A 13,284-nucleotide genomic window follows, 5' to 3' on the forward strand; every position below is an offset into this window, starting at 1 on the left:
TTGAGATACTGAGGTTAATGGGGTTCCTCACTTTCAAATGGAACAACACCCAAGTGTGAATGACATACCTAATGCCCTGATTTTTCTTTGATTTCTGATCAGATACATTAATTTGTTTGATGTAAAGTGCTTAACACTTTGGGAGGCCGAGGCGGCCAGATCACCTGAGGTCAGGAGTTCAAGACCAGCTTGACCAACATGGTGAAACCCTGTCTCTACTAAAACTACAAAAAATTAGCCAGACGTGGTGGCGCACACCTGTAATCCCAGCTACTCAGGAGGCTGAGGCAGGAGAATCACTTGAACATGGGAGGCGGAGGTTGCAGTGAACCGAGATTGCATCACTGCACTCCAACCTGGACGACAGAGCAAGACTCCATCTCAAAAAAAATAAAATAAAATGAAGTGCTTGATGGACTGGGCTCAGTGGCTCATGCCTGTAACCCCAGCACTTTGGGAGGCTGAGGCAGGCAAATGGGTTGAGGTCAGCAGTTTGAGACCAGCCTGTCCAACACAGTGAAATCCCATCTCTATTAAAAATACAAAAGTTAGCTAGGTGTGATCCCAGATACTCAGGAGGCTGAGGCACAAGAATCACTTGAACCTGGGAGGTAGAGGTTGCAGTGAGCCAAGCTCGTGTCACTGCACTCCAGCCTGGGCGACACAGTGAGACTCCATCTCAAAAAAAAAAAAAAAAAAGTGCCTAATGGCAAAATAAATAGAAAAAAATGTTAATAATTACATGTATCTTTATGTATATATGTAAAAATAGTTATTTTTTAATATGTATTTTTTTCAGCCCAGTATTAACAGAACAGATGTCCAGAGGTATACACAGACAGGATAAAATCTAAAACAGTCAAAACCTCATCAGTGGGAGAATTCATCAAAGCCAGTGGTAACCTAATGCACCAGCAGCCATCATTCATGAAAAATTCTCGTTTGCTTTCTGCAGTTGAACAAGGCAGACTTCTTCCCCAAACACTATGAAAACGACAGTAAGGGCCACTGTCTTAGAAAGAAAAGGCAATGAGAGATGAGGAGGCTCAACTCATTTTGGAAGAGAGGGGAAAGGGGCTGGATGACTTGGCTAGAGGGAGGAAACTACAAATTATGTTGTGGGAGAGTGAAAACTCAGGGATTGGTTCAAAGTCTGAGTATAGAGTGGGTAAACCCTTCAGTTCCCTCTCCTACCCAGGACGGCCAGGAGACTGGGAAGCCATGGGCTTCACCATGGGAAAATGGTGACAAAGGGAAGAGTCAAGATGACAACGGCACAAAGGCCCAGGACAGCCACCTGCCCCAACTGGAACAGCAGCATAAAGGACTCTGAAAAGACAGACTGTGCTTGAACACAGAACTATACACGATTGGCATATGAGATGTTGGAATATTTGGGAAAAAATGAGCCAGAGCTACCCAGAAAGCTTGCACAACTGTGTTGTTCAAGAAACAAGGTACAGGGATAATGGTGTGCTACTAGCAATGTGTGGTCATAATATTGTTAGTATTGATACTGGACTCAGAAAACATCATAATAGGCCAGACACAGGTGTGCAAGCATGTAGTCCTAGCTACTCCCAATGCTGAGGTGGGAGGACTGCTTGAGCCCAGGAGTTCATGACCAGCCTGGGCAACACAGCAAGATCCTGCCTCAAAAACAAAAACCTAAACAAAAACATGATAGAACTGTCAAGAGGCTGGAGATAAAGGGGGTTGGGGAGGGGCATTCTAAACTTTTGTCACCATGGTAAGAAATTAGCATATGATGCCTGATACCCATAACTCAAAAAATAGTGGTCAAAGCAAGGTAGTTTAGAAACATGAAAGCAATACGTAGAGATTGAAAGTAGGTGCCCTAAACAGCAGAAATCTGGGATGTTGAAGTAAAAACAACTGCTATTCTTTTATTATAAACCTTTTACTATAAACTACTTGACTTTTTAAAACTTTAAATCCCATATGCATCACTTATTTTAAAATAAAAATTGACTGGGCACGGTTTCTCACATCTGCAATCCCAGTGCTTTGGGAGGCTGAGTCGGGAAAATCACTTGAGGCCAGGAGTTTGAGACCAGTCCGGGCAACGCAGCAAGACCGTGTCTCTACAAAACATAAAAAAAAATTAGCCAGGTGTAGTGGTGTGTGCCTACAGTTCCAGCTACTCAGGAGGCAAAGGTAGGAGGACGGCTTGAGCCCAGGAGATCGAGGCTGTAGTAGCTGTGATTATGCCACTGCGCTCCAGCCCGGGTGACAGAATGAGACCCCGTCTCTAAATAAGTAAATTAATTAAATAAAAAGTAATTTTAAAAGTTTGCCTCTGGATTTTCTCAGAAAGCTAATAGGAAGGTAAAAACATTAAATTTTATACAAATTAAACAACAGTGACTTAATGATTCAAATTTTTGAAGTAAATGTTTAACAAAATGAGAAAATATTTTTAAATATTCTCCTAATATAGTTTAAAAAAAAAGAAACTCTAAGTTGCAACCCATTATTGGGCCAATGTCAACTTTTTCTTTTTTTGAGATAGGATCTTGCTCTGTCTCCCAGGCTGGAGTGCGGTGCTCATAGTTCACTGCAGCCTTAATCTTCCAGGCTTAAGTGATCCTCCTACCTCAGCATCCTAAGTAGCTGGGACTATAGGCATGCACCACCACACCTGGCTGACTGTTTTATTTTTAGTAGAGACAAGGTCTTGCTATGTTGCCCAGGCTGGTCTCAAACTCCTGAGCTCAAGCAATCCTACCCACCTCTGCTTCCCAAAGTGCTAGGATTACAGGTGTGAGCTACTGTGCCCAGCCAACATTTTCTTTAAATGAGGTACAAAATATCAGAGTACCCTACATGTAGTAAAAGACACAGTACTTCTTCTTTAAAAAATAATTTTTATAATTTTTTTTATAGAGACAGGGTTTTGCTATGTTGTCAGACTGGTCTTGAACTCCTGGACTCAAGTGATCCTCCTGCCTTAGCCTCCCAAAGCGTTGGGATTACAGGTGTGAGCCACCATGCCTGGCCAGAAGCAGTGTTTCATAGACCTATTTCAGTTATATGTATAGCGTACTGGGTTGCAAAAGAAAAAGTACCTTTTTTTTTTTTTTTGAGACAGACCCTCGCTCTGTCACCCAGGCTGGAGTGCAGTGGCGCGATCTCAGCTCACTGCAAGCTCCGCCTCCTGGGTTCGCCCCATTCTCCTGCCTCAGTCTCCCGAGTAGCTGGGACTACAGGCACCCGCCACCACACCCGGCTAATTTTTTGTATTTTTAGTACAGACGAGGTTTCACCATGTTAGTCAGGAGGGTCTCGATCTCCTGACTTCATGATCCACCCACCTAGGCCTCCCAAAGTGCTGGGATTACAGGCGTGAGCCACTGTGCCCGGCCAAAAGTACTTCTTAATGGCGGTTATAATCAAGAAAAGTTGGTAAGCTACCGCTTTAACATGAAAATTTTCTGGCTCAGTGTAAGAAAGCTGCTGGTCAGAGCTGAATTATTTTTCTTTTCAATGAAAATTAGAGATATCATAAATAAAGGATAAAAATCCAGACACAGCAAATGAACTCCTTATTCGTTGCGTTTTTTTTTGTTTTTTCAGACGGAGTCTCCCTCTGTCACCTAGGCTGGAGTGCAGTGGTGCAATCTCGCCTCATTGCAACCTCTGCCTCCCGGATTCAGGCGATTCTCCCACCTCAGCATCCCAAGTAGCTGGGATTACAGGCACCCGCCATCATGCCTGGCTAATTTTTGTATTTTTAGTAGAGACGGGGTTTCACCATGTTGGCCAGGGTGGTCTTGAACTCCTGACCTCAGGTGATCCACCTGCCTCGGCCTCCCAAAGTGCAGGGATTACAGGCGTGAGCCACCGCACCTGGCCCCCTTATTCATCTTGATGACACAACTCACAAAGTTGTTTTATTCAGTAGCTTTTCTTTTCAAGGCTCAATGTTCTCACTACCAACTGCAAGATAAAAGAGAACTTTTCAGGAATTTGCCCCCAGCACCATACCTGGTGGATCTGGAAGACGGAGACAAGCGCGGCATGCAGGTAATCATTCTGAGGCTGTTTGGTGTAAAACACCTGGATCGGATGCTGCCGACCCTCTAGGTAGAGGACGGGGGCGCCATTGAAATACTGAGAGAACAGGTCCACATCCATCGTAGCTGACATCACAATCACCTGCATAAGAGAACGAAGAGGAGGACCAGAAACAAATAGTGGGAAGGCCTTTCCGTGTCCCTCTCAAGCCCCAAAAGCAGATGATTGAGGCCTGTGCCACCCCCATCATAGTTTACTTTCTTCCAAGGCTCTGAGCAGAACAGGCAGAGGAAAACACCCTGCTAGAGCACACGGGTCTGTTTCCTTTCCTTTCCTTCTTTTTTTTTTTGAGATGGAGTTTCACCAGGCGCGGTGGCTCACGCCTGTAATCCCAGCCCCAGCACTTTGGGAGGCCGAGGCAGGCGGATCACGAGGTCAGGAGATCGAGACCATCCTGGCTAACACGGTGAAACCCTGTCTCTACTAAAAATACAAAAAATTAGCCATGTGTGGTGGTGGGCGCCTGTAGTCCCAGCTACTTGGGAGGCTGAGGTAAGAGAATGGCGTGAACCTGGGAGGCGGAGCTTGCAGTGAGCTGAGATCGCGTCACCGCACTGCAGCCTGGGTAACAGAGTGCAAAAAACAAAAAAAAAAATCAAGACGGAATTTCAGTCTTGTTCAAGTGACTCTCCTGCCTCAGCCTCCCTAGTAGCTGGAACGACAGGCATGTGCCACCATGCCTGGATCATTTTTTGTATTTTTAGTAGAGACGGGGTTTCACCACGTTGGCCAGGCTGGTCTCGAACTCCTGACCTCAGGTGATCCACCGGCCTCGGCCTCCCAAACTGCTGGGATTACAGGTGTGAGCCACCGCGCCCGGCCAGGCCTGTTTCCTTCCGTGTGTTACGCATACTTTCAGGGGAAGTTTCCCTCATACTTTCAGGGGAAGTTTCCCGAGTTCCTTTCTCCTCTTCTGTGCAGCTTTCACCACTCCAAAGAGCACATCTGTGTGGATAGTCCGTTCGTGAGCTTCATCCAAAATGACACAGCTGTACTTCCGAAGCAAAGAGTCTGAAATTGCTTCACGCAGAAGCATGCCATCTGTCAGAAACTTGATCCTGGTGTCTTCTGAGGTGACGTCATCAAAGCGCACTGTATAGCCAACCTGTGCAGGGAAACAATTTATTCAGTCATCAAACGTTTCTTGAGCGCCCACTGTGTCTGGCACTAAGTTGGGCACTTGCACTACCACAGTGAACAAGACCAGCACCAACACTTCCCACTCCCTTGGGAAGCATGCAGTCTAGCTGCTGAGAGAGACGATGGTCAAGTTTACTTTAACCGCAATTAATGTAACTATTACAAGGAATATTTAAAATTAACCTTCTACCTCAAGCTATTTAATAGTTTCATGTGGGCCGGGTGTGGTGGCTCACACCTGTAATCCCAGCACTTTGGGAGGCTGGGGCAGGCAGATCACGAGGTCAGGAGTTTGAGACCAGCCTGACCAACATGCTGAAATCCCGTCTCTACTGAAAAATACAAAAATTAGCCACTGGGTGTGGTGGCACGCATCTGTAATCCCAGCTACTCGGGAGGCTGAGGCAGGAGAATCGCTTGGTTGGAGATGGAGGTTGCAGTGAGCCAAGATTGCGCCACTGCACTTCAGCCCGGGCGACAGAGCGAGACTATCTCCAAAAAAAAAAAAAAAGTTTCATGTGAAGCTATGTACAGATATGAAAAGACGTCTAAGGTGTTTTTAAGTGAAATGAGTACACACACACACAAATAAATCTGTCTTATATACAGTTCTGAGACTCATTCTCAATACTCACATATACACTGGCATAATGCTTATAATTTTTCTAGAACGATATATAGATAAGAGAGTTAAGAGAGGTTACTGAAGGCTTAAGATGTTCAAGGAAAGCAACTAATTTATCCAACCTGAGGACAGATTTTGAAAGCAAAGCACATGGGACCAATAGAGCCCCTGATCTCTCAGGAGCTGGTAAAGAACTCTCGGAAGAATAGGCAAGAAAGCAGCTCACTATGTAAAAGGAGTCTTGTTTAGAAAAATAAAAGGCAGTGGGCATGGGGAGAGAGCTGTTGAGTCAAGAAGTACTAATAGTAAAGAAGGAACCAGGTACCAGCTTCCCAAGTTCAGTTCTCTTCTCATCTGAGACTCTAGTAGCAAGAGAGATGGCAGCTACTCGACGAGGCTGGGTCACAGCAATGATGCCCTGGCGGCTGATCCCTCCTTCATACAGGTACTGAGGGATCTGAGTTGTCTTCCCAGAGCCAGTTTCCCCTAGGAGAGAGGGGAAAAAAAAAAAAAAGGCTCACTGAAATGCAAATTGGGGCTGGGCACCAGGGCTGGCACCTATAATCTCAGCACTTTGGGAGGCCGAGGTAGGAGGCTCTCTTGAGCCCAGGAGTTCAAGATCAGCCTGGGCAACATAGCAAGACCCCGTCTCAACAACAACAATTAGCCTGGTGTGGTTGCATGTGCCTGTAGTCCCAGCTACTAGGGAGGCTGAGACAGAAGGATCATGAGGCCCAGGAGTTCAAGGTTACAGTAAGCCATGATGGTGCCACTGCATGCCAGCCTGGGAGATAGTGTGAGACACTGTCTCAAAAAAAAAAAATAATAAAAATAAAAAAAGAAATGCAAATCGGCTGGGCACAGTGGCTCATGCCTGTAATCCTAGCATGTGGGGAGGCCAAGGGAGGAGGATCACTTGAGCCCAGGAGTTGCTCCTGGGCAACATAGGGAGATGCTGTCTCTACAAAAAATACAAACATTAGTTGGACGTGGTGGTGCACGCCTGTGGTCCCAGCTACTCTGAAGGCTGAGGTGGGCATATTGCTTGAGCCTGGGAGGTTGAGGCTGCAGTGAGCCATGATCACACCACTACACTCCAGCATGGGCAACGGAATGACACCCTGTCTTAGAAAAACAACAACAAAAAGCAAATTGACATAAATTTCACCAAACAAACAGCTCAAAGTCAGAAGTAAAAGATAAAATACCCTGTGTTGGTAAAGCCTCAGGAGAATGGGCATTCAGGTATGTATACTGCTGGTGAAATTAGCTGGTTAATTGGTATTGTTTCTCAGGAGGTCAAATTATGTTTTTTAAATCTTTAAAATGTGTATATCCTTTGACCCACAATTCTACTTGCAGAAATTGATTCTAACAAAATAAGTAAACATGTGTATAAAGATACAGCTTCAAAGAGATTTTATTCAATTTTGCTCCTGACAGAAAAAAATTGGAAACAATGTAAATGTTCAAAAGGTAATTTACATAGTTAAAATATAAAATAAAATACAACCGTTACATAGATTTCTGCATACTGACTGACATGAAGAGACATCCATTCATGCGCTGCTGCCTTCAACTCCTGGCCACTCCCCAGCCTGCTGCCTCCCTTCAAACCCTCTGCCTCTGCCCACACTATGGGCAGAACACCTGCCCTCACACTGCCTGCCTCGCAAACTCTAAGATGAGTTAGGCCTCAAACAAGCTCCCCTGGCTGCACAGTGGCCCTCCTCTGGGCTCCGTAGTGCCTTGTTCATCTCTCTTCCGCACTGACCATCCTGTGTTGTACAGAAGCGTTTAAATGTGTCCGTCCTCCTCCAACACCAGAAGCGAAGCTCCCAGAGGGCAGTGCTCTGAATGTCCCTCTCGTGTACTTGAGTATTTTGCACACAATAAGCACGCAGTAAATGTTACTTCCTACCCTGTGTGAATTCCTTTAACAGTGCCTGATTAGAGCAAAGAACTCAGTAAACCTGCGCTTCCTTCCCCTCCCTCTAGCTACCACCAGGCCTCTCTGACTTCAAAAAGTCCTCCAGTCCCATGATTTGTGGGTTTTTTTTTCCTGTCAGTCTGTCAGCCCCCTCTGACTGCTCATCCTTCCTGACCCAGACAAGAATCAGACAAAGGATTTGATTATTCTGCAATCTTCCTGCTGAATCCACTAGGCAAAACCCCAAACTTTGATCAATGTCTCTATCTTTCATGCTCCTATACCAGGGCAACTGAGCGTTGCTAAAGTAAAATACAAAATGCTTGGAACCAGAAGTGTTTTGAACTTTGGATTCTTTCAAGTTGTGTAATATTTGCATTATACTTACTGGCTGAGCATTTTAAATGTGAAAATCTGAAGTCCTAAATGCTCCCAAATCCAAAACTTTTTGAGCATCGGATATGACACTCAAAGGAAATGCTCCTTGGAGCCCATTCTTGATTTTGGATTTTCAAATTTGGGATGTTCCACCTATAATCTGGCTGTGCAGAAGCAAACCTGAGTTTACAGTGTAGCCGAAATGCACCGAGGCACCACTACTACCATCGATCTTTCTTCTTGTTTTTGCAGCCTGTCTTGTCTCCATCCTCCCCAAGGGCCCACGTGAAGCCCGGTGACTCCCATTCTGAGCAGGGCTCCTGGACCTGTCTCACAGAGTGGGGTTCTAAAATGTGATCTCTCCCGAACTGCCCCTAGAAGCCCTTCTGCAGTGCACCACCCTTACGTCCATTCTCCAGCCCTGCAGCCTCTTAGCCTTCCTCCTCTTCCAGACCAGCCCTGCATCTAGCCCTTGTGGCCAAGTTCCCCCCTTCCCCATGCCTCCTGATCTTTGCTCTGTTAGCTCGATTCTATCTTCTGCCTCCCTCCCTACTGAGTTCTTCCCCTCAACCTCTGAATACAGATGGTCCCTGTCTTAGAACTGTTTGACTTCAGGATGGAGCAGAAGTCAAAATCGTACAGTAGAAACTGCTTTTGAGTACCCACACAACTGTCACTTTCAGTATGGTATTCAATAAATTGCATGAAATATTCAAGACTTTATTATAAAATAGGTTTCATGTTAGATAATATCACCCAACCATAGGCTAATGTACATGTTCCGAGCACACTGAAGGTAGGCTGGGCATATTAAATGCATTTCCAACTTAGGATATTTTCAACTTATGAGGATGGGTGGATTCATCCACACATAACCCCATCCTAAATCGAGCAGCATCCGTAAAGTTTCTCTCAGCTTTCCTCCTTTTTCCTCAAAACAGAAGCCTGCTCCCCCTGCTTTCAGCCCTCAGCTCAATGACAAATCAGCTGTTACCCACACAGCTTTGTTGAAATAGCTCTCGATGGGATCCACGATCAACAGTGTCAGAGACTGTCTGTGAAAGTCATGAAAAATTTTATGAGAGGAAATTTATGCAAGAAATGTTTTACAATTTAAAAGTGATTAGGCCTCCTGAATGCTTTATAAAATGTCACCATAACTCTTAGCTGTACAACTTGCCTGCTTTGCAGCTAGGTAAAACCTAGGACACATGGAGCTGAATGCTGAAATAAGCCAGACCTTATCTGCACTTCTGTCTAAGTCCTAGGCTGTACACCTAGTGCATAATTAAAATCCCGAACTTACCAAGGTTTTCAACAAAGGTAAAGGCTGCTAAAAGTTAACAGTGTAACATGTATTTAAAACTATTGAAGAGACACTTTATGTGCAAGGTGTGTAAGGAAACTTACCAAGGTTTTCAACAAAGGTAAAGGCTGCTGAAAGTTAACAGTGTAACATGTATTTAAAACTATTGAAGAGACACTTTATGTGCAAGGTGTGTAAGGAAAGTAAAGTACACTTTCGGTAAAAAGATTATAAGGAGGGATAAGAATGCACATTTTTACCTACGTTAAAAGGTTAAATAATTGTTTTGAGGGGGCCAGGTGCGGTGGCTCACGCCTGTTTCTATATCAACCAATCGGGCCTAGTAAAAAGCGCTGCTAAAAAACGTAAAGAAAAGGCTAAAAAGCTAAGGGAGTACCAAAACCACCAAATGGACTCTTGGTTTGAAAACAAAATCATAGCATGGGTCATCCCATTCCTGGGCCCTCTCCTAATAATATGCCTGGAACTAATGTTCTTACCCTGCCTAATTAATCTTTTTCAAAGATTTTTAACTGACAGGATCATGGCCATTTCACAAACAACTACCCAAAAACATCTACAGACGGCATTGCTCCTAGTCAACCCGAGACCAGGAAACTCTCCATCCCCTCGTTGCAGGAAGTAGCCAGAAAGAACATGCCGTCCCTCCTCCTTTTTATAACTATAGGGTCTGGATTGACAAAGCAGGAACATCACCATCTTGGACAAGCCCCTCATTCAAAAGTTCACCTTAATAAAAAACCGCCTAAATCCAAAAGGCATCAGCCTAATGGCTAAGGTCAGCACGACCATAAACCACAAATAACATCTCCAGCCAGAAACATTCCAAACTCCTCCCCGACCAGAGACATGTTAAGGGATAACCCCACTCTGGCCGGGAATATGCCAGCCGGGAATATGCCAGCCGGGAGATAAACCCCCTCGGGCCGGAAAAATGTCTGCCCCAAGATAACCTCCCCTGCTCCCAAAGAGTCCAACCCTGCCAAAAACTTCTCCACACATATAAACATTCCAAGCTTGTGATAAGCCCCCTCACCCTAACACCAATATATACTCTTAGTCTGTAAGAGAAAGGGCTCCTGACCGAAATCGGCCAGGAGCGCCTCTCAGGTTATAACTAAAGAAAAGCTGTCTTTAACTGCCAGCCGCGTTTCGTGTTTCTTTCCTTTTTCTTTAACTCTTACAAATAGCTCACATCCAAATCCAGTGGGCATCACATCCAAGTCCAGTATAACTGGACTTGACTGCTGCATCTGCTCACTCTCTATTCCTTTGACTAGCAGCACTCACGGGTCTCCTTCCTCTCTTTGGCTGCTCATCCTTTCCGTCCTTCAGTATCTCCTCTAACACGTTGGGGATCATAAGCCCCATGAAATCAGTCCCTGCCCCACAACTCTGCCTCTTTTCATGCACCAGAAACCACACCTTCCCTTTCGACCGGAATGTGTTCAGGTTCCCATCTCTCAAACGGGCTTTCCCCCCTGCCTAGAATGCCCTCCCTCCCACACGACCTCCCCAGCCGCCTCCTCACAAACTGGGTCAGATCCACTCTTCTAAGCTCCGCAAGCCCCCGGTACGTTTCTCTACCCTTTTACACGGAAGGTGAGTCTTTGCCTACACACGTCGGTCACTCTCACCGGGCTGTCCAGCGCCTCCAGGGCAGGGCTGCCGGACTCTTCTTCGAGGCCCCTCTCCAGGTCTGGCCCAGAAAAGGTATTCAGGTTTGTTGAAGCCACGAACGAAAGGGATTGAGACGCATGTAAGAAAAACTGCTCTAGCTAAGCCACGGACGAAGTGCAAGGAAGAGCCCGTCGGCGCGGCCGCTCACCGATGAGGACCGCGTTGTCCAGGTTTCGGAGCTGGGCCAACAGTTGCCCCCGCGCTTGGAAGATGGGCAGACTCCGGCGCTGCAGCTCCACAGCTTCAGGGTAGGGACTGGCCGAGGGCTGGGCCAGGGGCGGCTGCTGCCTCCGGCCTCCTCCTCCACCTCTGCCGCCGCTGCCCGCAGTCAGCAGCATCACCACTTGCCTCCCGGGAGGGAAGGACCCAGCGCGGCTCGCAGGTCCAGAGCCTGGCCGGAATCTCTTGGCCGGCGGGAAGCCCGCCTCCTCCGGCATGTCGGGAGGGCACCGCGGCGGGAGGCGCAAGCGCCGGCAGCTCCTACCCCCTCTCAGGTGCAGACACCAGGCGCACACCGCCCCTTCCTCGCCGCCACGTGCTGGCGGCTCCCGGCGACCACCGATGGCCTCACGGCCGCCCCAGTCTTTAGAAAAGGGACTACATCTCCCAGCATGCCTTGGGGGCTTGGGAAGGCTTTCACTTCCTGGGGGTGGGAAAAGCAGGGCCTGAGGTACAACCAGGAAAAGGCCCGGAGCTACAACCGGGAAACACAGGATGTACGGTTCCGTGGGACTGTAGTCTTGGTTAACGAGGTTTTACTCATTGTTTTATTTTTTTTTTTTGAGATGGAGTTTCGCTCTTGTTGCCCAGGCTGGAGTGCAATGGCGCGATCTCGGCTCACACAGCAACCTCCGCCTCCTGGGTTCAAGCGATTCTCCTGCCTCAACCTCCCAAGTAGCTGGGGTTACAGGCGTGCGCCACCGCCCCGTCTAATTTTGTATTTTTAGTAGAGACGGGGTTTCTCCATGTTGGTCAGGCTGGTCTTGAACTCCCGACCTCAGGTGATCCGCCTGCCTCGGCCTCCCAAAGTGCTGGGATTATAGGCGTGAGCCACCGCGCCCGGCCCATTGTTTTGTTCTAGTAGCATTACTTCTTTTCAGTAAACCCGCGTTTTCCCCTTCTCTGTCCAAATAACAGCCACTCTTCAAGGAAAGTACTTAATTCTGTAAAATCAATGAGAAGCGCAAACGTGCATTGTCTAATCCTCTAAACAACTTATAAGTTATGTGGTATATACTGGTCATCAGATTATCTCTCTAATTTACAGATTAAGAAATTGAGTCATCTTAATCATTCAGATGTCCCCAAATCATAATTTTGTGATCATCTTGTGTTACAGAAAGGAAAACCAATTCTGATATACATGAAATTTAACTCAGAAAATGACTCCTCCAACGGATGTGGTCGCCTCCAGTAATACAAGCAGAGAAAGGAGGGAGTTCAATGAAACTAAAATTGTCTTTTATCTTTCCTTTCCCCCAACCATTCCAGCCAGACTCTCAAGTTCTCTACATGGCTGTGCAACCCCATCATAGACACTTCAGTGAAGATTCAGAACTGCAGCAGAAAAAAGTAGGATTATAACTAGTTCTTCCTTACCCTCCTAAAAGTTCTTAGATGATTTGCTAATTTACCACGGAGAATGCCAAGTAGCTGTTTGCTCTTACAGGAAATGTGATTTCCAGAGAATACGCCGTAAGCTTCAGCTCATGTGAAGGGCATCTTCTGAAGCTCGTTTCCATGAAACTCGCCCTGTTAAATATCTCCCTTCCCGTGATTCGTGAGAGAGCTAGTCTAAAAACAAAAAACCTCCCCTTTGCTCCAGGTCGGAGATAATTTTCCTCTAGTTGCTGACAGTTTGGTGACCAGGCATTACTGAAAATGTGCATGTTGAACCAGCAGCAGATTTGTGTTTAAGAATAAACTGACAAATTTTCACTTCCTACCCTGAAATATTTAGAAAGGCAACCCAAAACTACAAGGGATAATAAATGTTAACTCTCAAATTATGGACTTTGAGTTAAGACATCCCAGTCCTTTTTCCCAGTGTGCTTTCCAGAGTAACTTAAGGTAGGAGTCCGATGTTCCAAATGATTACAATAATTT

At 46.2% G+C, this 13,284-nt stretch overlaps 1 protein-coding gene and 1 long non-coding RNA gene across 5 annotated transcripts in view; one reads left to right on the forward strand and one right to left on the reverse strand.

Moving 5' to 3' along the window:
* The window catches only part of DHX33 (DEAH-box helicase 33), a 27,823-nt gene extending 16,038 nt beyond the window's left edge, over positions 1-11,785 (reverse strand). The window contains exons 1-4 of one of the 4 annotated variants that reach the window (XM_004058389.5): positions 11,327-11,785; positions 6,189-6,349; positions 4,976-5,203; positions 4,009-4,179 (exon numbers count right to left, since the gene is read on the reverse strand). In XM_004058389.5, the coding sequence (XP_004058437.3) occupies positions 4,009-4,179; positions 4,976-5,203; positions 6,189-6,349; positions 11,327-11,615 (849 nt within the window). In that variant the 5' untranslated portion in view covers positions 11,616-11,785. The other 3 variants (XM_019013173.3, XM_004058390.5, XM_055367267.2) reach the window with 3 other exon arrangements.
* On the forward strand, positions 11,751-13,142 carry LOC115931225 (uncharacterized). Its single transcript, XR_004067763.2, has 3 exons — positions 11,751-11,894; positions 12,670-12,750; positions 12,848-13,142. It is a non-coding gene; the product is annotated as an uncharacterized lncRNA (long non-coding RNA).
* Positions 13,143-13,284: the final 142 nt, after the last annotated feature.

This window comes from Gorilla gorilla, chromosome 19 (assembly GCF_029281585.2).
Source record: "Gorilla gorilla gorilla isolate KB3781 chromosome 19, NHGRI_mGorGor1-v2.1_pri, whole genome shotgun sequence".
Classification (NCBI taxonomy): domain Eukaryota; kingdom Metazoa; phylum Chordata; class Mammalia; order Primates; family Hominidae; genus Gorilla; species Gorilla gorilla.